Here is a 24262-nt window from a genome sequence, read left to right on the forward strand (position 1 = left end):
AAAATAAAGTAGCCATCACTCTGGATTTTTAAATTTAAAAAGATATTTGCTAAGCTGGTTGCATTAGGAAGACATAGATGACGTCCCTAGAAACCATTGAATGTTAATTTAGGAGATAAAATTGGAGCCATTTATTCCCTGTCCTTGAGTATAAAGAATGTGACCTAGCTGGAGCTGGACTACAAGGACACATCATCTGGGTCCTGAGATATTAAAACAATAGCTAGGACAATCTTGGAAAACATCTTTTAGTGAACTTTTCACATAAATAAATCATAAACAGAGCAAAAAAGACACATATTTTTCCACTCCTTTTTTATTTTTTTTAATTGAAAAAACAAAACCAAACACTTTGTGGTTGAGTAGTTTCCAACTCATAGGGACACTTAGGAGCCAGTAGAACTGCCCCATAGGGTTTCTTAGTAGAGGATAGTAGATTCGAACTGCCCAGCTCTTAACCATTGCACCACCGGGGCTCCTTCTACAAAAAAATTAGAGCAAAGAAAACCCTATGGAGCAGTTCTATTCCGTAACACATGACGTCACCATGAGTCGGAATTGACTCAATGACAAAGAGTTTGGTTTGGAGTTTTTCATATTTTCTTGGAATTCAAAGACAGCAGGTTGTTTTCAGTTTGGGGCTACTACAAATAAAGCTGCTGTTAACTTTCATGTTTAGGGTTTTTGTTTTCTTTCGTTTTCCCTGGCTTTGTTTTGCTATGTCTTTGTACCATCCCACCTTAAAATTATATATATATATATATATATACACACACACACACACAGAAATGCTATTTTGAGGGTCTAGAGTCCAATAACCTTTCAATGGTCATATGAAAACACCTTGTATTATTAGAGCTTGGAAGTTTGCTTCAAGGTTCAATAATCTCATTGCCCTGAGCTGTTCCGTTTTGCTAAAATCCGACTTCCGAATTCTATGGCTGAGGATTTACTCCAGCCTACAATATTTGTTGAATAAGCCGCTGGAGTCCAAGTTCTTTGGTCCTGCCTTTGGACTTGTGTTTTCAGTACATGCAGAGCTGTACACTTGGTTCCTGAAGCACTTCCAGTGTTTCCTAATCACCTTAGGCCAAGGTGAGGCTGGGACCTTCCACTGCTGTCTGCTAAACCCTGCTAAATCTACGGACTGCACTGCTTCAGGTGTGCTTTAGAGATCTACACTTTTTCAAAGAAAGTTGGGAGCTGTTTTCTCATTTGTCCTTGCAGCTGAGGATTTCTAGCAAATTAGGGGATTATTTAGCATCATCAGTGCAACAAGATTTGGGTTTTGCTTTAATGATCTTACCATGCTTCTTACTGTGTAGGATTTTATCTTAGAAAATTAATGGAGAAATACTCGGGTTTATCATGCATAAACTCATTCAGTTTATTGCAAGGTAGTCATGGCAAAGCATGCAAGTAAGACCTCACAACGTTAATTTAGAACTGTAGAATCAGAATTAACGAATACAATGATTAGAGTCTAAATCTTCAGATTTAAGCCTTTTACCTTTAACAACAGGTCTTGGGAGGAAGGCTTGACCATGCTCCAACTCAACTGAGGTCCCTTGTAGCTGGAGTCCGAGGTCGCTGGTGGCGGGCATGGTCTCAGTAGGCTCTAGGTCTTTTGAGAGAGTAGGAGAGGAGAGAAAATTTTCTTTGCCTCTGCTCTCTCTCCTTGAGTGAGCAGAGATTCAGGGTTTATATGTGAAATTCTCACCTTGGCCTCACACAATAAGGGTCTTTCTTCATGGTTAAAGATGAGCCAAGTGACGCATCTCTCCCTCAAGGTTAGAGATTAGGGAGTCTGTTTACACTTATGTCTCAATGCTCTACAAAGATTAACTATGTCTTCTTTATCACAGCATGGCAGGTCAAAGTTCGCTTACATTGTTTACATATTTCACATGCTTCTATGTCTAAGTTCAGAATTTTTCAAAATAACTTTCTCATGACTTAAAGGTTTCTAAGGGCTTATGATTAACATCAGAGAACCTCACAAAAGTTAGACATATTTTTATTTCTAAATTCATATTACGAGTGATACACATATGTATTTTGAAAGCATAATAGTAGCTTATAGCGTATGGGATTTGACAGCATTATAGAACCACACAGAACACTTCTCATGTAGGGTGCAGACATGGTCCGCACAAAGTGTGAGTTTTCAGTTATTTGCTGCAACTAACTCTTAATTCCTGGTATGCTGAACGTACTAGCTGCTGCTGCAGGCCCCACATTTGCCGTAGCACTCTGTCCAATTACACCACTGGAACCACAACTGCTAGTGCCACTGACACTGCTAATGGTACCCTAGAAGTTAACAAACTCTGGGACACCCGTGAAATCCATGACTGGATAACAGCTGCATTTTCTGGACCTTCACCTGAAGATGTATTTTTCAGTGAGGAAGCAAATGTATGACCATCAATCTCCTCTTCAGCAGCACTCAGCGTGGTTCTTGAGTATCAATGTGCATGCCAGAAAGCACTGAGTCCCTTCAAGAGCTTTTCCAGTTGCTCGAGAATACGTCCTTCCTCTCATCGTTTTTTGCATTACTGAATTCCTGGCAAGTTCCAGTCTCATTACATCTGGATTATTAAGCATATGATTAATTTCCGATTTTATGCCAACTGCTGCATTTGTGGTCTGGCTGTAATAAACTGCCTCATTAGATCAGGATTTGACAGCATGCCCTGAGCAGAGATTTTCCATGTTCAGGCCATTATTTCGGGGTTTGGCATAAATTGCCAATGCATCTGACCTCATAGTACAGAAGTTGGATATATTCAAACCCAAGCTGCTTAAACCAATCTACTCAAACCTGGAAGCCCCCCATGGAGACCTAAACCAATAGGGTTACTTGCCATTGAAAGAACCGATACTGGGGTTACTCTTGGGAGCTGATGATGTAGTAACATTATAGCCAATGATACTTGTTTGCTGAGTTGAGTGATCTGCTCTTTTTAATTTTTCCCACCAAACTCCACATTAAGTTGCTCCGTATGTGATTTAAAACGTTTAGATTTCTTCCTTGAACTGCTAGACGGACCTAATCTCACGCAGAATGTAACTAATACTTCTCAGGCATCTTCACTGTGACTCTGAGTATGAGATTTCGATAACAACCAGAACATAAATGAACGTGACACATTGTGAAAAATGTAACCACTATCACTGGAAATGAACAGAAATTGAATATGAAATTGAGTATGAACAGAAACTGGGTACCTCATTTGCTGTGTAAACTTTCACCAAAAACACACTATAGCCAACCAGCATTGGAGACAGGAAAGTAGGGTAGTATGTATGCTTCAGTGGCGACAGTGGCTGGGTAGGCTCCGGAGAAGGGTACGGTAGAGCGATGTCGGCAGCCGCCATAGGCGCCTCAAGCGGCCCATACCCATCCCAAGTTATTTTGAGTAAATGGTTATCTCTGATAACACCTTTTAACATTATAGAGAGCTCTGAACACTGCATTTAGATTCAAGCTGAGCTTAGAGCTGACAAAGCTATCAGGGCAAAAAGCAGGGCCAAAGAAAATCCGTAAAGGCTGGCTCGAGTAACTTGTTTTCCATAGCAACAAATTTCTAGAGAGGTAAATTCAAAGACTGCAACCTAGGCTTCCCATTTCGACTCTTCAAAATCGACTCCACGGTATTAATATTAACGACGTCATGGTCCTTATAACCTGTCACAGCATCTTTCACTGAAAAGATGGTTGGCTCTGAAAAGAGCCTTTGGGTTCAAAGTCTGCACTCACTTGGAAAGACGATTTACGCCCTCTCCCCGCGGATGCGGCGGGCCAGCTGGATGTCCTTGGGCATGATGGTGACGCGCTTGGCATGGATGGCGCACAGGTTAGTGTCCTCAAACAGTCCCACCAGGTAGGCCTCGCACGCCTCCTGCAGCGCCATGACGGCCGAGCTCTGGAAGCGCAGGTCGGTCTTGAAGTCCTGCGCGATCTCGCGCACCAGCCGCTGGAAAGGCAGCTTGCGGATCAGCAGCTCGGTGGACTTCTGGTAGCGCCTGATCTCGCGCAGCGCCACGGTGCCGGGCCGGTAGCGGTGGGGCTTCTTCACGCCGCCGGTGGCCGGGGCGCTCTTGCGGGCAGCCTTGGTGGCCAGCTGCTTGCGGGGCGCCTTGCCGCCGGTGGATTTGCGAGCTGTCTGCTTGGTACGAGCCATGGAGACTGCTGAGTAAACCTCAGGACAATAGAAGTAACAACTGCTCTTGCTCCTATTTATAAACAGAAGGCCTTCCTGATTGGCCCGAATATTCAAACTGCGCGCCTTGAATTAAATAACTTGACAGGCCTTGTGATTGGCTACTAGGTCTCACTTTAAAACATCTTGACCTATTGAACTGTGTTTGATTTTCTCCTTTACTAGATTTGTCTTACATACACTCTAATTGATTTTCTTTTAACCCACTTGCTATTTACTAAAGTTAGAAAAGATGCCTGGGAAGAGACGGAAATTAATTTTCTCCAGCTGCTGAGCCCGGGAATGTAAACCTCTTTGCCATTTCAAAACCCCGCGCTTGAACGTGATTGGTGCAGTTTCGTCCTTTATCCTTGGAAAAACCAAAACCAAACGGTTGTAGTGGAGTCGATTCCGACTCACAGAGATCCTGCAGGAAAGAACAGAACTGTCCCATAGAAATTTCCAAGGATGGAAATCTTTACGGAACTCTACTGCCACATTGTTCTCCCGCAGAGCGCCTGCTGGGTTCGAACCGCTGATCTTTGGTTAGCAGTCGAGCGCTTAACCACTGGCGCTTAACCACTCCGTAACAAGGGCTCCCTTATCCTTAAAAGCTAGCCTTAAAAAAATGTTTGAACAAGTACACGTCCGCCCTCTTTCGTACTTCCGAACATTAAAATGGCACCCCCGTTGTAATATGACGATCCTCTGATTCTTGAAAATGTTTGAATATGTAAGAATGGTGCTGACTCTGATCAGACCAAACTGAGTGCAAGTGACATAACTTTGAAAATATTTGAATATTTTGCTAATTTTTATATTCTCTGTTCTGTATAATTAATTCAAGGATAATTTTAAAAGCACCGGATACTGCACCTTGGCAGGAAATTACAAACGCTACTTTTTTTTTTTTTACTTAGTATCACTTTTGTCCTTGTATAGGTCCGGATGGGGTGAGAGGAGAAAATACTTTTTTCGTAACTAGATACTATTGGCAAGATAATAATTTAATTTTCTGTTTTCAAAAGGAAAATACACTTTTTAAATGCAGAAAAGAACCTACGTTAGGTTTCGCAGACACAGCCAATCAAAAAGTAGACTGGAATTCATCTTATTTGCATAAACCTTACTCACTAATTTCCTCCAATCAGAGATAGGATATGACTAAGCTCTTATTTGCATAGAAGCTCTATAAAAATAAGCCAGCTTAACTGTCAGGCTTCACTCTCCAGTGTCATAGTGAAGAGATCCTTACCATGCCTGAACCAGCTAAGTCCGCTCCTGCCCCGAAGAAGGGCTCCAAGAAGGCGGTGACCAAGGCGCAGAAGAAGGATGGCAAGAAGCGCAAGCGCAGCCGCAAGGAGAGCTACTCTGTCTACGTCTACAAGGTGCTGAAGCAGGTCCACCCGGACACAGGCATTTCGTCCAAGGCCATGGGCATCATGAACTCCTTTGTCAATGACATCTTCGAGCGTATCGCGGGGGAGGCATCGCGCTTGGCGCATTACAACAAGCGCTCCACCATCACATCCAGGGAGATCCAGACGGCCGTGCGTCTGTTGTTGCCCGGGGAGCTGGCCAAGCACGCGGTGTCTGAGGGCACCAAGGCCGTCACCAAGTACACCAGCTCCAAGTAAATGTTTACATGGGCACCTGAAACCCAAAGGCTCTTTTCAGAGCCACACAGATTCAAAAGAGAGCCATGACACCAGATCAGATGTTTTCTTTATACCCACTTCACCTGTTTAATCGCTCAATGAATCTTATAGTTGGAAGCAATTACTTATATGATGTAAACAACAAAGTGGGAAAGAAAGCAGTGGAGTAAGTACCATTTGTATTTAGGCTCCAAAAGCAGTTGAATGTTAACATAAAAGGTATGTCCTTTAATGGGTTACTATCCAGTAGGATTTAACAAATGAACACTATCCTGATAGGATAAAAAATTTTAACAATAGATCGGAAGAATTGGGGAGCTGATTAGAAAGGGAAAAACCAGATCTATATAGTTTTAGATTTTACCTTTTTTAGAAAGATTAAATAGGATTTGTAAGAGAAAGAGGGGATGAAGAAACTACAGACACCCTGTAAAACAATGTGGCTTGTTCTTAGGTAATGTGGTTGGCAGGCAGCCAGCAAAAAATCCAATCTTGGGTACTCTTCCCCTTAAAGAAGCTGAAAGCATCATCAAAAAATACAATTTAGGTTACAGATTTTCAAAAAAAAAAGTCATGTGTATATAACAGGCTGTCTGCAATGTTATAGCCTTTCTATCACTGCCCCCAGCTTAACCATGTCCCATGTGCATTTTCCCTCCTGGGCGTTTCTCTGTTGAATCATTCACCAAAATTCTTTACTGAATGGAAATTTGATTGGATGGTCTAGGACTCTTGAGTTTATTTATTTACTGAGAGCCTCTTAAAATCAGAAAGTGATCAGTACCAGGGAAAGAGGAATGAGCAAGACAGAAAACTATCCATGTCCTCAGGTCTCCCAGTCCGAGAAGGGTATTTAAACAATCATCTCACAAACTAACAGAAGTGGGAAGCCTGAGTTTGGGAGTACAGCATTGTCAAAATCTGAATTGACTGAATCTTGAAGAATTTCAAGTTTTCTGGAGGCAGTTCTGGAGCAGGAGAAACAGCAAGGAAGAAAGAGACATAAGATGGATTTTACGTTGAATTGCTGGTTTCCTTTGGGACAGTCATAGAAAATTTCTCTATGGGTTGGCCAAATGAATTTTAAGAACAGAGAAGAAAGGGGGAAAAAATTTTTTTCGCTGAGTCTATTTCCCAAAATTGGATATATACATATGTATGTATGTGTTAAGAGAAAGAGAGTGAGAGAATGAGTCACAAAAATGTGCAGAGTTCAACTCTGTGTTGGTAGACTGTAGTTTAGAACTGGGGCCACACATTTATACTCTTATGTGGCCATTTCTTATTTTTTATCAAGGATTTTGTGGAACTCCTAGTGCAGTGTTATACTAAAATGGCAATATCTTACTGAAAACTAGGAAGGAATACCATAATTTCAAACCTTGTCCATTATTCCTTTCAAGAATTTTTTTTTTTAAATAAGAGAAGGTTTCTTTAGTGTACATCTGTATGCATTAGTAAACTCCTGAAAGTGACAAACAACCTAAAATAATCATCAGTGATTATTTTAAAATACTAGTCTCTTTCTCTTTCATATAAAAGTATATATCTCAGGCCTGGAACAGAAGTTCCTCTATCCTTAGGGAGCTCAACTCCTTCTGTGTGTATTGTGTGTTTGCTGTACTATTTGAGAATATATTCTGAAATATATTCTGCTCTTGAATTCTGCTAACGAGAACCAAAACAACACCACCACCAAATGGGATAGATGAAACTGATAGGGAATGTTACATAGGAATTTCATAACTACAAAACAAGTGTTAAATAGTTAACCAAAGAGCATGTGATATGTAGGCAAAATTCAAAAGTTATGATAAGTTAGTAATAAGAGACATGTATGACATAGAAAAAACCACACAGAGACTCACAGACATAGAAATAGACAAAAGAATCAAGAAATGCCAAATATCTGTGAGGTACCAAATATTTAGACATCTTAAATGGGCCACCCATTGATGATGCTCATTCTGGTCCTATTTTCTCTGTGCCAGTGACAAGAACATAAAAGGCACAGCTGCTCAGAACTTCATAGGAGAGCTATGCCAGCGGCCCTGTGCTTGTGTTTGTATCTGTCTGAAACAGCAAGCATGTGCTGGATTTAAGTGCCTTCCATCTGCTGAGCCTCTTTACTCATCATGAGCTCTGGTTCTCATAACCACACTATCAGTGAGAAGATTAATCAGACAGAGAGAAACAGAAAGCCAGGACGTATGAACAATGCATAACCAGGGATTCAGGTAATGTGACTGCCCCATTTGCAAACTATTCTAAATGTGTTAACCTACAGCATCTCTTTTGCCTTGCTTCTCGCTATATGTTTTATAAATCAAATAAACCATGAAACTCTGGTATCTGAAATTGTCTGTGAACCTTTCTGTTCCATGACCTCAGGAATGGCCTGCCTGGTAGTGTATGGGGAAGCTACCATTGTCGTGAACATAACTTCCCACCTGACATCCTAGCTCTGTCATTCTTAATATGCCCCTTGCACCCTGTAGTCCAAGATGTCGGCTCTAGCAACAGCTATCATATCCACACTCCATTCTCAAGTAAGGAGAAAAAGGCAAGGGGGGGGTGTGGGGGGAACACCCCCACCATTTATGGAAGCTCTGGGATGGTATAGCCCCACTTTTGCTAATACCCTACTGACCAAAAACAGTCAATGACCATACCTGGCTGCAAAGGAAGTTTAGGGGTTTAATTACTGAATAAGAAAAGAAAACCAGTGGTCTCTACCAAAACTGATGCCTGAAAACAGTATAAATGAAATGAGAGTGAGAGAGTATGTGTAGCTCTTGGAGCCAAACTGGTGAGTTCTTACATCTTCAGAAGAACGCTGGAGCTTCTCAGCACAAAATAAATGGATTAGAAATACTGGCAAGAATCGTTCGCTTGGAAAGATGTAAAAGCAATACAACTCTAATAAGAATCAAAAAAAGTACAGGGGGCTTCAGGATAGTGATTTTAAAAGGTAAGCAAGTGTTCTGGAAAGGGAATTAGAGCAGGGTAGAGGGGTGCTATGTATCTAGATGGTTGAGCCACAAAATATATGACACCTAGGTTCCTGATTCTGCTTAGAAAAGCTGCCTGCTGATCCACAGACTCCAGTTGGGACCTCATACAAGCAGAAAATTAACTTGTATTGTGTTAAGCCACTGAGGTTCTGTGGTTTACCTGTTCCAGTAGTAAGCATTTTTTTTTTTTTAAAAAAAAAAAAAAAAAAGCATTACCTTAACTAAAATACCCTCCACCAAAGCAAGGTCCAGATCCCTAATTTCAGGTCAAGACACTCCAACTATAGAAGAAAGTTAAGATTTCATATCTCATAGAAAACCAAAACAAAAGGTAGTTGAGTTTCTCCAAAGTATAAACCAGACAACAGGAAGCCATACTTGTTTTTACCAACAATGGAACTCTGTCCCCAGCCCACTGATCTTTCAGAGCTGGATGTGAAGATAAGGACAGGACAGTTTTAGCTAATATGTTGTTTATTGGAATATTAGAAAAGCTCACGAAAAAAATAGAGACACTAGGAAATGGATGTTGCTCCCTGAAAATCTCCTAGAGTTATCTGGGCAAATCCTAAAGAATACTAGATTCCTGTTCTTCCCTCAAACACCACTTAGAAAAACGTGAATGTATTTGATAGTTCGCACATCATAATGAAAATCCCTGCATTTGGTCTGCAGTCTCACCCAGTTTGAAGGGTTCTGAAGAGATGTGATCTCTCAAATTCTATGCCAAGATTCAGCCAGGGCTCAAGATCAGCAGTTGGGGAACATGTATCATCTTTGCCATAAACAAAAAAAAAAAATTTAAGTTTTTAATCTAATTTTGTTTTGTTTTAACAATTATGGTTTTGGCGATCAAATTATGACCACTATGGAAGTTTTAAGATAGAGTTCACTTGGCAATCAGATGAGGAGTTTTATTTGTACTGGAGAACTCATCTATAGATATCCTATGTAATGAATTCACAAAAAAGAAATGTACATATTACAATCTAGAAAGCCTTTTTACAAATATCTTGTTTAGATTTTCTTTCTACTGAAAAGTACAACATAATAATGATAATTTACAAACTCAAATCTCATATTTCTCATTTTAAGTAAATCATCACATAATTAATACTCTTTCTTTAAATACTTGTATCCTTGAATCACGATGACCACTCTTCATGGGGTACATAAGCACTCATCTGTCCCTACTTCTTGGTTCCCCATCTTAACTGAGTGTCCTGAGGGACCTGGAGCATTGATTTTGGGAAAAATATCAAGAATGTTTAAAGTAGTACTGAGTTACCTCAAAATTCCAGCTTGAGATAATAGCAGAGGACCTTGGTTTTATGGAGTTGGTTATCAGAACAGTGGCCATGACCTTGGGTGTGTTCCTGACTCAGGGTCTGTGCGATCACTGTCTCTTCTTGGTGGAATAATCTTCCCACAGATACATGAAGACCTTGCTCCATTAGAAGCTTCAGGCCTCTCCTCAGCCTTATCTCAGTTGTGAGGCCTTCCCCAATCACTCTGTTTAAAATTGCAACTATCCACCAATCATCTCTCCCATCCCCTCACAGTCGTTATTTCCCTTAGGCTGTTTTCTGTGTTGATTTTATTTGTTTAACCTACTGGCATACTACATTTGCTTATTTTTTGTTAATTTTCTGTCTCCCGAAACTAGAATGTAAGTAAACTCCACAAAGAAGAGACTTTGCCTATTTTATTTACTGTACCTAGAACAATGCCGGGCACATACTACATACTCGAAAAGTATTGGATGGATGGATGGATGGATGGATGGATGGATGGATGGATGGATGGATGGATGGATGGATGGATGGATGGATGGATGGATGGATGGATGAAATGAATGGATAGCTGGCTGGTTGACTGGATGGATGAATTAGTAAAATAAAAATTCGCACGTCATTCACAATGCCCATTCATTCACTAGCCCCCAAGATAGGGTCCATGACTCAGTTCTCCAAATGAGCACCAGCATAAAGTAGTTCACCTCACTATACTTCAGAGTCTTCATCCTTGTAGGAGGGCTGTTAACGGTTCCCAAACCACAGAGTTATTGCAAGGATTAAACAAAATAATCCATGTAAAGCCCTTAGAGCAGTGCCTACATGGTAGATACTAAATTACAAATATTTGAACTAATGAAATCATGAATCCTTTAACCACCTAGACAGTTCCCAAAGTAAGTATTAACACCTCTTTTTGCCACATGGCACAAGATGGAAAGTGCTACAGGGAACTTACAACTGACAATCAAGAGGGTAGAATTCAGCCAGATTTATTACTGATTGAATCACCCAGTGCAAAAAAGCTGAGTAGTTCACCATTGTTCCCGATACAAGGAACCCTTACCTGGTCCCTGAAGACACTGGGTTTGCAATCCTGAGGCTAAATAATTTGCCTCTGGCCATGAAATGAATAAACTGAAATACAAAAATATGAACCAAGATTAACCCAAAATAAGCTATTACATAAGGTTTTCCCTTTTTTCCCTGTCTATGAAAAGCACCAGGTCAGCTTCTATTTTCAAAGTCTGAAAAGCACAAAACAAAACCAAACCCCTGGGCCCTAATTTTCTTATTGGCGCACAAGTGAAAGTATCTAAAAACAAGGCAGAACTGACTTAAATGAGAGGTGAACACAGAAACGCCTATGTTTAAGTCCTCTCAAGGCTTTCCATCTTGCGCAGAGCAAAAGCCGAATTCTGTAGAGTGGCCTACAAGCCCCTATGTGTTCTGACTTTCTTTTACTCCCTTGCTGTCATCTCCTCCTGTTGTTCCCTGCTCATTCCATATAGCTACCCTGGCAACTCAGCACTCTCGCCCTCATCTCCCCCTATACATCCCCACAAGATGTGGATCTCTTCATTTCTTTCAGGCCTTTGCTGAAATATTATCTTCTTAGTGTGGTCTTCATTGGTCACCTCTAAATTTCAACTCCCTATACCACTCCTTATTCTTGTTTTATTTTTCGCTTTCTCAGGATCTAATACACCTCATGTGTTATTTATCTGCTTTTTTGCCTGTGTATTCTAGAATCAAATGTAAATTCAAAGAAAGTGGTGAATTTTGTCTTTTTTGTTCTACAGTGTATTCCAAGTACATAGAATAGAGCCTGGCACATTGTAAACTCTCAGCAAATACATGTGGAGTATATAAATTTTAAAATTCATTGATAGTAAAGAAGCACTCTTGTTTGTTGGAGGAATAATGATGGTATCATAACTAGGTTTTAAAATGACAGATGTGTATTTAAATTTTGAGAGATGAAATCATGTGATTTGCTTTGAAGTGAAAGGGATATAGATAAAACATATTTGGCCAGTGTTGGTGATTTTAAAGCTGGTTTATCATACTATTATCTCTACTTTCGTATATTTTGAATGTCTCATAATAAAAAAAAGTTTTAAAAAATAAAAGAAATACCTGGGAAAAAAATTATACATTGCATTAAAAAGGGCAAAGGAGAAAGACCACGGCGTCGCCTGGTCACCCTTGTAGCAACCCTGAAAGCCTGATATTGTCAGCCACCGAAAGCAGCTCCATCTCTCAGGACAGACTCCCGTTAGCTCTGCCCTCTGAAATTGCTATAAAAGTCAGGAACCATTCGATTCATTGTACTGAGATAAATGGTTGTCAAGCAAGCCAGAAAGTCCTCTTGGAGATCAGTATAGTCTCTCTGAAGGCAAACTACAAGAAAAGCCTGATTTGATTAGAAAACTCCTTGTAAGTCTGGAATCAAACAAGCATTAGTCATAGGTTTATAATTTATGTAGCTATAGCTGCAGGCTGTGAGGAGTTTTAAAAATTGCTGTTGCCTGGGCCGACCCCTATGCTTTGATTAAAAAACCCACTGCCCTCAAAAGTCGAGTCTGACTCATAGCAACCCTGTAGGACAGAGAACTGCCCCATAGTTTCCAAGGAGCACCTGGTAGATTCAAACTGCTGGCCTCTTCATTAGGAGCTGTAGGACTTAACCATTACGACACCAGGCTTTCTTTTCCTTAAATTGGCCCTAATTTGCCCCCAGGCAAAGATATTTTTATAAAAGCTACCCAAGTGACTGTAACATGTGCAGTCAACATAGAGATCAAACTATCTTAGGGTCTCCCTGTGACGCATACTTGCTTTAGGCAATATTTCATTGTATTACAGAAGGAAACATACAATTTGCAAAAATACTGGTAAAAGTTTACAGGTGAGCTGCTTTTCTTGGTAAGGCCTCAAAAACACAAAGAAATCAAACAGGGCATTTCAAAGTGCAACCATCCCACTTCCCACAAATACGAACAAATTCCTTGAGAACTCTTAAGACCTAACTGGGAACTCTGGTGGCGTAGTGGTTTAAGAGCCAAGGCCGCTAACCAATAAACATCTGTACTTCGAGTCCTCCAGGTGCTCACCGGGAACCCTATGGGATGGTTTACCACGTCCTAGGCTGCTAGGAGTTGGAATTGACCTACCGGCAAGGACTTTGCTTTTCTTGTGGTATGGAGAATTATGTAAACTTACACATTAGTACTAGTTACCACTCCCCTATTGTCTAAACGGTTTACAGGTTCTTTTTAAGATAAAGTGGGTGGCTCTGAGAAGAGCCTTTGAGTTGTGGAGGTACAAATAAATTTCACGCCCTCTCCCCGCGAATACGGCGGGCCAGCTGGATGTCCTTGGGCATGATAGTGACGCGCTTGGCATGGATGGCGCACAGATTGGTGTCCTCAAACAGCCCCACCAGGTAGGCCTCGCACGCCTCCTGCAGCGCCATGACCGCCGAGCTCTGGAAGCGCAGGTCGGTCTTGAAGTCCTGCGCGATCTCGCGCACCAGCCGCTGGAAAGGCAGCTTGCGGATCAGCAGCTCGGTGGACTTCTGGTAGCGCCTGATCTCGCGCAGCGCCACAGTGCCAGGCCGGTAGCGGTGGGGCTTCTTCACGCCGCCGGTGGCCGGGGCGCTCTTGCGGGCAGCCTTGGTGGCCAGCTGCTTGCGGGGCGCCTTGCCGCCGGTGGACTTACGAGCTGTCTGCTTGGTCCGAGCCATACTGAAACGACTGGCAAAAGACAGTTGGCGGAAAAACACCTAGAAGGTGCCTTTATATATACTCAGAATCATTCTGATTGGCCTTGAGATTTTTCAAAAGTCCCGCGCAATAAAACCATTGGCTGAAAAAATGAGAGCGGTGATTGGTCCATAACTAGAGACTCTGATTGGAGGAATTACTCCACAGCAGCCCCTCTCCAGTCCGTTAGCCTACAATTCTAAACTCAATCTTGTAATATTCTAATTCGGCAATTCTCTAACTACAGTGTCCATAATGAATTATGTGGAGATCTTGAAAAGATGTTGATTACGACTAAGTAGGTCCGTAGGAGGTCCTGAGATTCCAAGAACCATGCCTTGAGAAAAGATTTACTTGTATTTTTTCTTCTCTCAGGCGGTTTTTCTGACTAAAACCTCGGGTCGTCTGCCTTGCCACTTCCTATCTCCACTCTGTGAAGCCTTTCATCTGTAAGGCAGAGTTCCTAGATGGAATATCTGAGAAATATGGATAAAGAGCCTGGTACGGGGCTACCAGGCACAAAAGTGAGCTACAACTGTTCGTTGCCTTACCTATGCTGGCTGAAATGGGGTTTTGTTTTAGTTCGGAATCTGAAAAGCCAGCGATTACTTTACCAACAATTAGGTTTTGGCTTTTTTTGGTTTTTTTTAATGACATACTAGTCAACCACGCCCACCACTCCCTTCCGCGGAGTGGACACATTTACCTCAAAAATAGCCTGTCCCTTACTTGATTTCCATCCTCTCTAGAGAAATATTACAAATCGAATCGATAGGTTAGGCCTGATTCAGAACAACTGAAGGTTTCATAAACGGTTTGCTAGTGGTCCCGAGACTTGGTTTCCTTCCAACTATGTCCCCTAAAGCCCTGATTTGCAACATTACAGCACTTTCTCGTCTTTATGACTTTTACCCTGAAATACATACTGCCGTCTTTAGCACAACTTAATAGTCAAAAATACAATTAGCAGTGAGCGAGCTAAGAACTGTATGGTCAGGGTTTTTAAGACCTTTTCCACTAGTCAGTTACAGACTTTTCATGTGAAAACGTGGGTGGCTCTGAAAAGAGCCTTTGGTTAAGACAGAAAGCAATAGCTGAACACACTTTAGGTACTTCATTTGCCCTTGGCCTTGTGGTGGCTCTCGGTCTTCTTGGGCAGCAGCACAGCCTGGATATTAGGCAGGACGCCACCCTGAGCGATGGTGACTTTGCCCAGCAGCTTGTTGAGCTCCTCGTCATTGCGGATGGCCAGCTGCAGGTGGCGCGGGATGATGCGCGTCTTCTTGTTGTCGCGGGCCGCGTTGCCCGCCAGCTCCAGGATCTCGGCCGTCAGGTACTCCAGCACCGCTGCCAGGTACACCGGCGCGCCGGCCCCGACCCGCTCGGAGTAGTTTCCTTTACGGAGCAGGCGGTGCACTCGGCCCACGGGGAACTGGAGACCAGCCCGAGAGGAGCGAGTCTTGGCCTTGGCGCGAGCCTTGCCTCCCTGCTTCCCGCGTCCGGACATGGCAACGAAAAGAGCAAAAGTGCTGAAAGACAGACTTAACTGAAACAGAAGTTGGTGGTCTACGCTCCCAGGAGCTAGGCTATTATAGTCTCCAGTAGTTTAGTAAAATAGCCCGTGCTATTGGCTGAAAAAAATTTTAACCAATCAAGAAGTAGATCTAAACAACCTTATTTACATAATACGTTTCTAGTTCAAAGGTCAAATTTTTCATCTTGAACTGGGAAAGAGCCAATGAGAGTTGGGAATAAAGAAATAGCCTATTACGGGGTAAGACACTGAAACAGCCAATCAGAACCTGTAATCTTACAATCCTTAATTTGCATATAAACCTCACAAATAATAAGCGCGTTAGTTCTTAAGCTTACTTTGCTTTTTGTCTTTTGGTCGTGTAAATTGGACCTTACAATGCCTGAGCCAGCTAAGTCTGCTCCGGCCCCCAAGAAGGGCTCCAAGAAGGCGGTGACCAAGGCGCAGAAGAAGGATGGCAAGAAGCGCAAGCGCAGCCGCAAAGAGAGCTACTCTGTCTACGTCTACAAGGTGCTGAAGCAGGTCCACCCAGACACTGGCATTTCTTCCAAGGCCATGGGCATCATGAACTCCTTCGTCAACGACATCTTCGAGCGCATCGCTGGTGAGGCGTCTCGCTTGGCGCATTACAACAAGCGCTCGACCATCACGTCCAGGGAGATCCAGACGGCTGTGCGCCTGCTGCTGCCCGGGGAGCTGGCCAAGCACGCTGTGTCCGAGGGCACCAAGGCCGTCACCAAGTACACTAGCTCCAAGTAAACTTGCCATCTGCATAATAAGAATGCTAAAACAAAGGCTCTTTTAAGAGCCACCCACGTTTTCATTTAAAAGTCTGTAACTCTGAAGAGTTTCGTAAATAGGACAACGCACGTAATGAGAATTACTAAAATGTCAAGACACAACGGTTCTCCCTCTTTAGTGTGTAAGGATCGCCAAGGAATAAATTTGTACGCTGTTGTACTCTGGTAGCCACCAAGGAAGTTAGGGTTCTGGTTTGATCTCAGAAAATCACTTTTCCCCACCCTTTTCAGATGTTTTGTTTTCCTAGCTTCAGCTTCTTTTTGTCATCCCATCGGTTTTGATAGGGAGTAACGAGTGTTTTATAGTATTTTACAAGGTGTTGAATGGTCCTAAATGGACTGATGATTAGATGAGAATAGTAGGGGAAATGAAACTGCTTCATTTTGTAATTTGCTGTCACCTTGAGAATGGCTACAGCTGCGTCATTTTTCTAGGTTGCATTCCTAAACCACAGCAGATCAAACCATTCTTTGCTACCTCCGTCGTTCAACATTCACTAATGTATCCACAAATCTCTTCACTGAATATACTGTTCCTGGATTATTTCACGTAGCTAAAACACTACCTTCAGGGAAGGTCAGGAACTCTCATCACCCACTGAGTTTTCTACTGGGCTGAACATACTGGGACCTAAGAGACTTATCAGGCAACAAGATAACATGAGCGGGCAGGGAGGAAGTGAAAGTCTCCACTGCTATATAATTTAACAACTGATTGGGGGGGAGGTGGGGGAGATGGGTAGAAATGGGGATCTGTCTCCATCTGTCAGCCTCTTCACTCTTAGGCTCCAAGGATTCTCAGAGTTCTCCCAAAACCTTCTACTCCTTGTTCTACATATCTATCTGCAAAAGCCTGCATAGCAGATAACTGTGAACATTAAATGAGTGATCCAAAATTGCAATAGCGCTCTGTAGATAAAATTCCCTAAGCACCACCTATAATTAAGGTATTTACTTCTTGTTCTCCAAAAGTTAATCGTAAATACTTTTTAAAAACTATGTATTCGTGAAAAAGAAATATATAAGCATAATTTAAGGGAGAAATCCCCTAGGACATGATACAGATCTGATGGCCTATTTGAATATTGAGTTAAGACATTAATGCCTCTGTGAGCATTTCCTCACCTCTAAAAGGGGAATAATAACTAGTAATTACTGCACGGCATTGCTGGGATGTTCAATAAAGGAATGCAGGCAAAGGTCTTAATGCCTACACGAAGTAAGTCCCCAAACCCATTGCAGTCCGGTCACTTCCAACTCATAGAGGCCCTATAAGACTGAGTAGAAATGCCCCACAGGGTTTACAAGGAGCAGATGGTGGGCTCAAACTACTGATCTTTTGGTTAGCAGCTGAGCTCTTAACCACTGAGCCACCAGGGCGCCAAAGGTGTTAGGTTTGACTAAAACCTCTGGCTGAAGCCGGAGGGAGGGAACCCTTGGTCCTGCCCACATTGGTACCCCAAGGTCCTGTAGCCTTGAACAAGGCAGTAGGCTTTAAAGTCCTAGAAACACATAAAAGGGTTGCTTAATAAATTTTTCCTCTCTTTTCTTCCCCATCTCTCCTGCTTCCTTTGCACAACCTCGCTTTAAAGCCTACTGGAAATTAACACCAATGAAGTTTCCTTGTCTTGGTAGTGCGAAAAAGATTTTTTTAATAGTTCAAGGCCCTCTTTATAACAATCTCTTCCCTCCGAACTGTTATCAGAACATCCTAGTACCTGTGGCTGTGAGACTTCCCTGCCTTTGTGTGCCAATTCAAGCCGCATATGCCATATCCTCCGGGGACTCTCCCACGCTTTCACTAGAACTGTTGCTGCTGCTGTAGCGTCATCTCCAACTCATGGAAACCCCATGTGGCCTCTAGGTGGACTTGAACCTCCAACCTCTCAGCGATCAAGCACTTTAACCCTTTGCACCACCGAGGGACTCAGAACTACGGGTATGCCTCATTTAATGGTCAGATGTGTTGGGTTGTAAGGAAGGGGGCCTGGAAACACATGTAGGACTTGCTTAGTAAATTTTGATTGTCTTTTCCTCTCCATCGCTCCTGCTCCCTTTGCATAACCTCGCTGCATTTATTTTCCTTTATTTACTAGGCTTCCCTCATATAACTCCAAACTAGAAACATTTTTTGCATAGGCTCCTCCTGCAACTTGGTAAGTACGCTCTTTAATTGGAACATAAGAAATTGGCTGCCTGATAAGGGGCAAGCTGGTCTGAATCCATTCCACCTGAGACACTAATCATTTTAAAGGAAACTCAATGGTGTAAATTCCTGTTGTAAAAGCCTGATATACTTTAGAACACCAGCCCTTCCCCCAAAATAGAGATAGCATCATCTTTAGGTTCTGATTCAAGTAGCTGCTACCTCCCGGTTTGTCTTTCCTATAGTAAATAATTTCTGAAAAGGACCAAAGAGCCACCCTCTCCTATCTACCCTCAGTATTACATATATATTATAGGTGTGGGTGGGAAATCCTGGTAGTGTAGTGGCTAAGTGCTACAGCTGCTAACCAAAAGGTTGGCAGTTTGAATCCACCAGGCGCTTCTTGGAAACTCTATGGGGCAGTTCTATTCCGTGCTATAGGGTCGTTATGAGTTGGAATTGACTCGATGGCAACAAGTTTGGTTTTTGGTTTGGTTAGGTGTAGGTGTGTATCTGTGTTCAGTGTGTCGGTGTGTCTGGGGTAGAGAAGCAGGCATGAAATTGTAAAGACCTAGAGAAAAATAATCACAGGATGAAAATACTTAAGAAGTATGGTATTTAGATATACTTCATCAACTGAGCACCCCACAGGCATCTCAAACTGAGCAGGAACAAAACTGGCCTCATTGTGCTCCTCTTAGCTCCACTTATTATTCATCCAAGTCCGAAATCTAGTCCACATCTCAGAAAATTGCCTTTCTCTTTCTACAAATATTTAATAATATACAAAGTCCTGTTGACTCTACCTTCTAATTTTTTTTTTAATATCGCCCATATCTCTAGTTATTTTAGCAAAAACCTGGAAATACCATAAATGTTTAAGAGTAGAAGTTTAGCTAGAAATAGTTTTCATCCATAATGAAATACTACGCAGCCATTAAAAATAATGTAGAAACAAACAACATAAAATATGCTCATGGGGTAGTATGGGGGAAAACAAATTGTCAAATAGTGTACTCACATTTATATTTAAACATTATGTATGTATATGTACACATAATATAGTCACAGAGGGAAAAAAAAGACTAGAAACATCAGTGTCAAAATTTTAACACTGATGTTACATTCTTTTGGGTGAAAGGATCAACTCTTTCAAAATTTTTTTCTATTTAGCTCTTTACAAAACTCCCAGTGGTGCAGTTAAGAAATAGATGGTTCTCCCTCAGATTCTTTCATCTTTAAGTCTCCTTATCCTATGCTAAGAAAAACGAAAGTAATTTACTCAGCAAATGATTATTGAGCCCCGACTATGTACCAGATATTATGCTAAATCCTTGAAGTACAAAAATGAATAGAATGATTTTTCCCCCATTTAACAATTTTATTAAGTAATCCACACAATGGAAATTGTACTTTATATTTTATATTCCAGCAAAGCGTATGACAGATTTTTTTTTTTTAAAAGGCAGCCAACGAAGCAAACATTAACCAAACAATAAACAGAGGAATTGCAGCAAAGTCATGTGGTGGAATCTAAGGCAGCTATAAAAACAAAAACTATAGCTACGTGGATGAATTTTAGCAACATAAACGTTCTCTGAATAAAGCCAAGTCTCAGAACACTTAGATGTAATATGACACCGTATCAATAGGCTTAAACTAGTTGTGCTGTGCCAACAAACAATCCCAAAATCCCAGTGGTTTATTACAATAAAGATTTGTTTCTGGCTCACTATGTTTACTGACTGTGGTTCAGCTGTGAGTCAGCTACAGCTCTATCTCACAAGTCTTCCTCATCCTGAGAACTATGCTGAAAGAACAATGACAGACCATACAATGGCTCTTAAGGTTTCTGCTCAGGAGTGGCACATGTCATTTTCTCTCATATTCACTGACCATAGCAAATAACAAGCTCAAGCCTAACGTCATTGGGACAGGAAGCATAACCCTGTCATATAGTTAGCTGGGTCTCTTGAGTCTAGAGTTCAGGAGAAACCTCAGGGCTGGTCACTTCATTTCCGTGTCATCAATGTGTACACAATATCTCCACAGCAACAAGGAAACATCAGTGGAATCAGGCACGGAATTGCCTTCTCAAGGTCCATCTTCCCAAGAGAGATCAGGAACCAGCCAAGCTAAGGAGGAGAAAAAGCAAAGTTAGACAGAGGGCTCTTAGAAACTAAGTTCCACAAATAGGCTTCAAAAGGCCTGAGAAATCCCTGGAATTACTTGTAAAATGTGGTGGGGGGGGTGCATTTTGGGAAGGGCATGTATATCTATCACTGGATCCCCAAAAATGATCTCTCATGGCTCTAAACTTTTACAGACTATTTGAGTACAGGTATCAATTTTATAGAGTATTCTTATTACTGACAGCACTTTTTCACATCTGTAAAATAAGGATAATATTTATTCTGCTAGTTCGGAGGCTAGAGAAGAAAGCCCTTGTAAAACTATAATATGAATCCATATTCATGAATACAGAGCAAACACTATTTCTCTGACATAAGGCTTAGACCTTGAACTGGTTCTCTTCATCAATTCTCTTACCTAAGAGATACCATCTGATCCTGTGGCTTTACTCTCATAGCAGTTACACTCTTACAACTCTCAATTATGTTTCCAGCCCAAACTTCTCCCCTAAACTCCAGACTCATATATCTGCCTATTTCATATCTTCCTCTTAGATATATAACAGACTTTTCCAACTCTACACGTAGAAAGCTAGGTTTGTGATTCTCCTCAAAATTTGCTCCTTCCATATTCTTCCCATCTTTAGCAAATGCATCTCCACCTTTCCAGTTGGTTAAAACCGTTGGAATCATCCTGTTTCTCTCATACCCTACATCAACTCCCTCAGAAAATCCTATCCCTGTCTTCAAAATATATATATACAGAATCCAACCATTTTTCACCGTCTACACCAGTAACAAAACCACTGTCACCTCGCAACTGGATTATTGCAGTAGCCTCCTAACTGGTCTCCCTGATCCCATCACAGTCTGTTCTCTACCAGGTATCCAGGTAGATCATTTAAAAATATAGATCAGATCATGTCAGTACAGGGATCTCACCTCACTTTTGTAAAAGCCAAAGTAGTTACACTGGCCTACAAGGCCCTACCCATCCTCTTTCCACTAGTCTCGCAGACCTCAACTCCTTTTCTTCAAGCATCTGGCCCTCTTCCCTTCACTCTGTCCAGACACTTGCTACTTCAGGGCTTTTGTACTTAGAATTCCTTCTATTGGAAGTACTCCTTCATTTTCCCAATCTTTTTTCCCCAACCATCACTTTATCAGTAATGCCGTCTATGACCGTACCATTTAAAATATCACTTCTCTCCACACTTTATGCCTTTTCCGTTTTAGTGGTCTTCATAGCACTCAGCACCATCTGACACACTGTGTTTTATTGTTTGCCCCTCCCCCAATGAAATATAAACCCTGAGTTCATTAGTATTGTTTTCTCACTGTTATTCACTGCTCTATTCCCAGAGCTTGGAACAGTGCCTGGCACATGCTATGTGTGTGTGGGGGGGGAGGGGGGGTTGTGGCTAAATTAACATATTCAGAAAGCTTCTCGAACTGGTGGCTTAACTACAATACCTCATTTTTTTCGTATTTAAGCACAAGAGTCTGTAACTTTAAAAAAGACGAGATTCAGAATGACTCCACTCAGTCTCCTGATTTCAAAGTATCAACCTACAGGTTACCTGCTGGTCATGAGGAGGAAAAAATCTGATTTTCTAATGAACTATCTAAATCAGTGATCAATCTTATCTCAAATTGTAAAAACCAGACATGTGTTCCTGATGTGGTGGAATACCATGTAGTAACATCACTTATAAACTGTTCTGACAAAAACATGAACCTAACTTCAGTCACATCTGTGGAAATCACTTTTAGTTTACAAGACAAACAAGGCAGAAATGTCAAATGATATGACCCTATCAGCAAACAATCAATCCAGAAGAGGCGCACATTCTATATAACAGGCCTGGTCACCCAACAAATAAACATGTCAAAAAAGGGGTGCTAACCTAGCTCCTCGTTTGAACAAATCAGCTCTAAGACATCTGGGACATAATTGAATTTTCTTAATGTGGACCGAGCGCTAGATATTCAGGAAATTGGGTTTAGTTAGGTGTGATTATGTGGGGTTTTTGTTTTGTATTCACACTTAACAACTTGGGATTAAATGTACCGATGTCTACAGACGTTAAAAAAAATGCCATTTCTTTTAACATAGGTGTTTATATTATTCATTGAATAGTTCCTACTTTCCCGCTTTAATAAATAAAGTCAAGCCTCCTCTATGCCGAACAATAACTTGCTAGCTCTCCTCCCGTGTGCCTTTCAGTATTTCCATCACTGTTTGCACACAAGCGGCCAGACAGCGGGGAAGAGCGGCAGTACTCCGGGCAGCTACCCCAGGACCCGGCAAAAAACCAGCTCACGACCTCGCCTTTGTCGCAGCGCTTCCCTGCCAGGCGCCCTGACTCGGGCTTTCTTTGTTCCCCGCCCTCCCCGCCATTTTGAGCACTGGAATCCTGGCGGAGGCGGGGGCTCGCCTGCTCACCTCTGCGAGCTAGTTTCCACCTGCTCTACAAGACTATCCATAAACAACCACCCGAGCTTCCTCACTACCACTTAACATAAGGGAAGCTTTATACTTACAGTATCCCGGCTGCTAGAAAGCAAAAAGGCATTCTTCGGTGAAACCTCCACGCTCAACTTTGGAAAACATCAACTGATTAACTGGTACTGTCCTCATGTTAAAACGGTAAGGGTAACAAAAACAGTCTTACAGGAAAGAAAAAGAGATGCTAGCTCTTTTATGGAAGCTGTGGGCGGCCCTGAAAAGGGCCTTTGGTTGAGAAGTTTAAAGTGGATAAAGGATGGTAATTTAGCCGCCGAAGCCGTACAGAGTGCGCCCCTGTCGCTTGAGCGCGTAGACCACATCCATGGCCGTGACCGTCTTGCGCTTAGCGTGCTCGGTGTAAGTGACGGCGTCCCGGATCACGTTCTCCAGGAAGACTTTGAGCACCCCCCGAGTCTCCTCATAAATGAGGCCGGAGATGCGCTTGACACCGCCACGCCGAGCCAGACGACGGATAGCAGGCTTGGTGATACCCTGGATATTGTCACGCAACACCTTACGGTGGCGCTTAGCACCGCCTTTCCCGAGACCCTTTCCGCCCTTACCACGTCCAGACATTGTCAAGCCACCGCAGTACGAACCAGCTGCAAAGAAATAGCCGCAGAAGGAAAGAACCCGTTTATATGAGCCGGTCTCGGACCTAATTGAAAACCGAGCCCGCTCGCGCGGGGACGTACGTTGGCCTTGTTGGCCCCGCCTTTCGCAGCCTGACGCAACCTGGCTGACGTCATCGAGGACGAATTGGGCCCCGCCCGATGGTGGGGGCGTATCGCACAGGTCCTGCAGCACCAGATTGGGATTTTCGGACCACTTTTAACAACTGCAGGAGACAGAAGAAAGTGACATTTTTCAATGATTATCATTTGCTGCCTGGAATGGTTACACAGGAGACCTGGCCGACACGACCCAAACTGCAGCAGCCTCCTTTGGGATGCGAAGTGTGCTCCTTTGCCCTCAGGCTTTGCCCTTTCCGCTTTTCCTCTGCAGCAAAGCCTCTGTGGCCGAAACGGCCCTGCGGACGAAACGCCCCTACTGAGGAGTTTTGGAACTGCAGGACATCGCCCTTCTGCATCACCAAGCCAAAGAAAATCTGACCAAAAGGGTATTTATGAAGACGAATACAGTTTATGTGTGGGGTTGTGATTCGTGGTAGAAATCTCGCCCGCCCCCGCGAGGTCCCGGAT

General features: G+C 42.4%; 5 protein-coding genes across 5 annotated transcripts; 2 read left to right on the forward strand and 3 right to left on the reverse strand.

The window, feature by feature from the left end:
- Window positions 1-3712: 3712 nt before the first annotated feature.
- Window positions 3713-13936, reverse strand: LOC126060665 (uncharacterized). Its single transcript, XM_049856921.1, has 3 exons — window positions 13514-13936; window positions 5576-5798; window positions 3713-4292 (listed from the first exon to the last, which is right to left on the reverse strand). Exons 1-3 carry the CDS (start codon window positions 13918-13920, stop codon window positions 3777-3779), a joined length of 1146 nt encoding a protein of 381 aa, XP_049712878.1. The 5' UTR covers window positions 13921-13936; the 3' UTR covers window positions 3713-3776.
- LOC126076901 (histone H2B type 1-C/E/F/G/I) lies at window positions 5423-5891 on the forward strand. The gene has a single exon (XM_049885598.1). It carries the CDS (start codon window positions 5462-5464, stop codon window positions 5840-5842), a length of 381 nt encoding a protein of 126 aa, XP_049741555.1. The 5' UTR covers window positions 5423-5461; the 3' UTR covers window positions 5843-5891.
- A 566-nt stretch (window positions 13937-14502) lies between the features above and the next one.
- LOC126076834 (histone H2A type 1-D) lies at window positions 14503-15529 on the reverse strand. The gene has a single exon (XM_049885459.1). The coding sequence runs from the start codon at window positions 15444-15446 to the stop codon at window positions 15054-15056; it is 393 nt and encodes a 130-aa protein (XP_049741416.1). The 5' UTR covers window positions 15447-15529; the 3' UTR covers window positions 14503-15053.
- Window positions 15530-15795: 266 nt separating this feature from the next.
- On the forward strand, window positions 15796-16290 carry LOC126076914 (histone H2B type 1-C/E/F/G/I). Its single transcript, XM_049885622.1, has one exon. The coding sequence runs from the start codon at window positions 15852-15854 to the stop codon at window positions 16230-16232; it is 381 nt and encodes a 126-aa protein (XP_049741579.1). The 5' UTR covers window positions 15796-15851; the 3' UTR covers window positions 16233-16290.
- A 3542-nt stretch (window positions 16291-19832) lies between these two features.
- LOC126076930 (histone H4) lies at window positions 19833-23685 on the reverse strand. Its single transcript, XM_049885644.1, has 2 exons — window positions 23096-23685; window positions 19833-20554 (listed from the first exon to the last, which is right to left on the reverse strand). Exon 1 carries the CDS (start codon window positions 23634-23636, stop codon window positions 23325-23327), a length of 312 nt encoding a protein of 103 aa, XP_049741601.1. The 5' UTR covers window positions 23637-23685; the 3' UTR covers window positions 19833-20554; window positions 23096-23324.
- Between the last annotated feature and the right edge of the window lie 577 nt (window positions 23686-24262).

The sequence above is a fragment of the Elephas maximus genome, chromosome 1 (genome assembly GCF_024166365.1).
Source record: "Elephas maximus indicus isolate mEleMax1 chromosome 1, mEleMax1 primary haplotype, whole genome shotgun sequence".
Classification (NCBI taxonomy): domain Eukaryota; kingdom Metazoa; phylum Chordata; class Mammalia; order Proboscidea; family Elephantidae; genus Elephas; species Elephas maximus.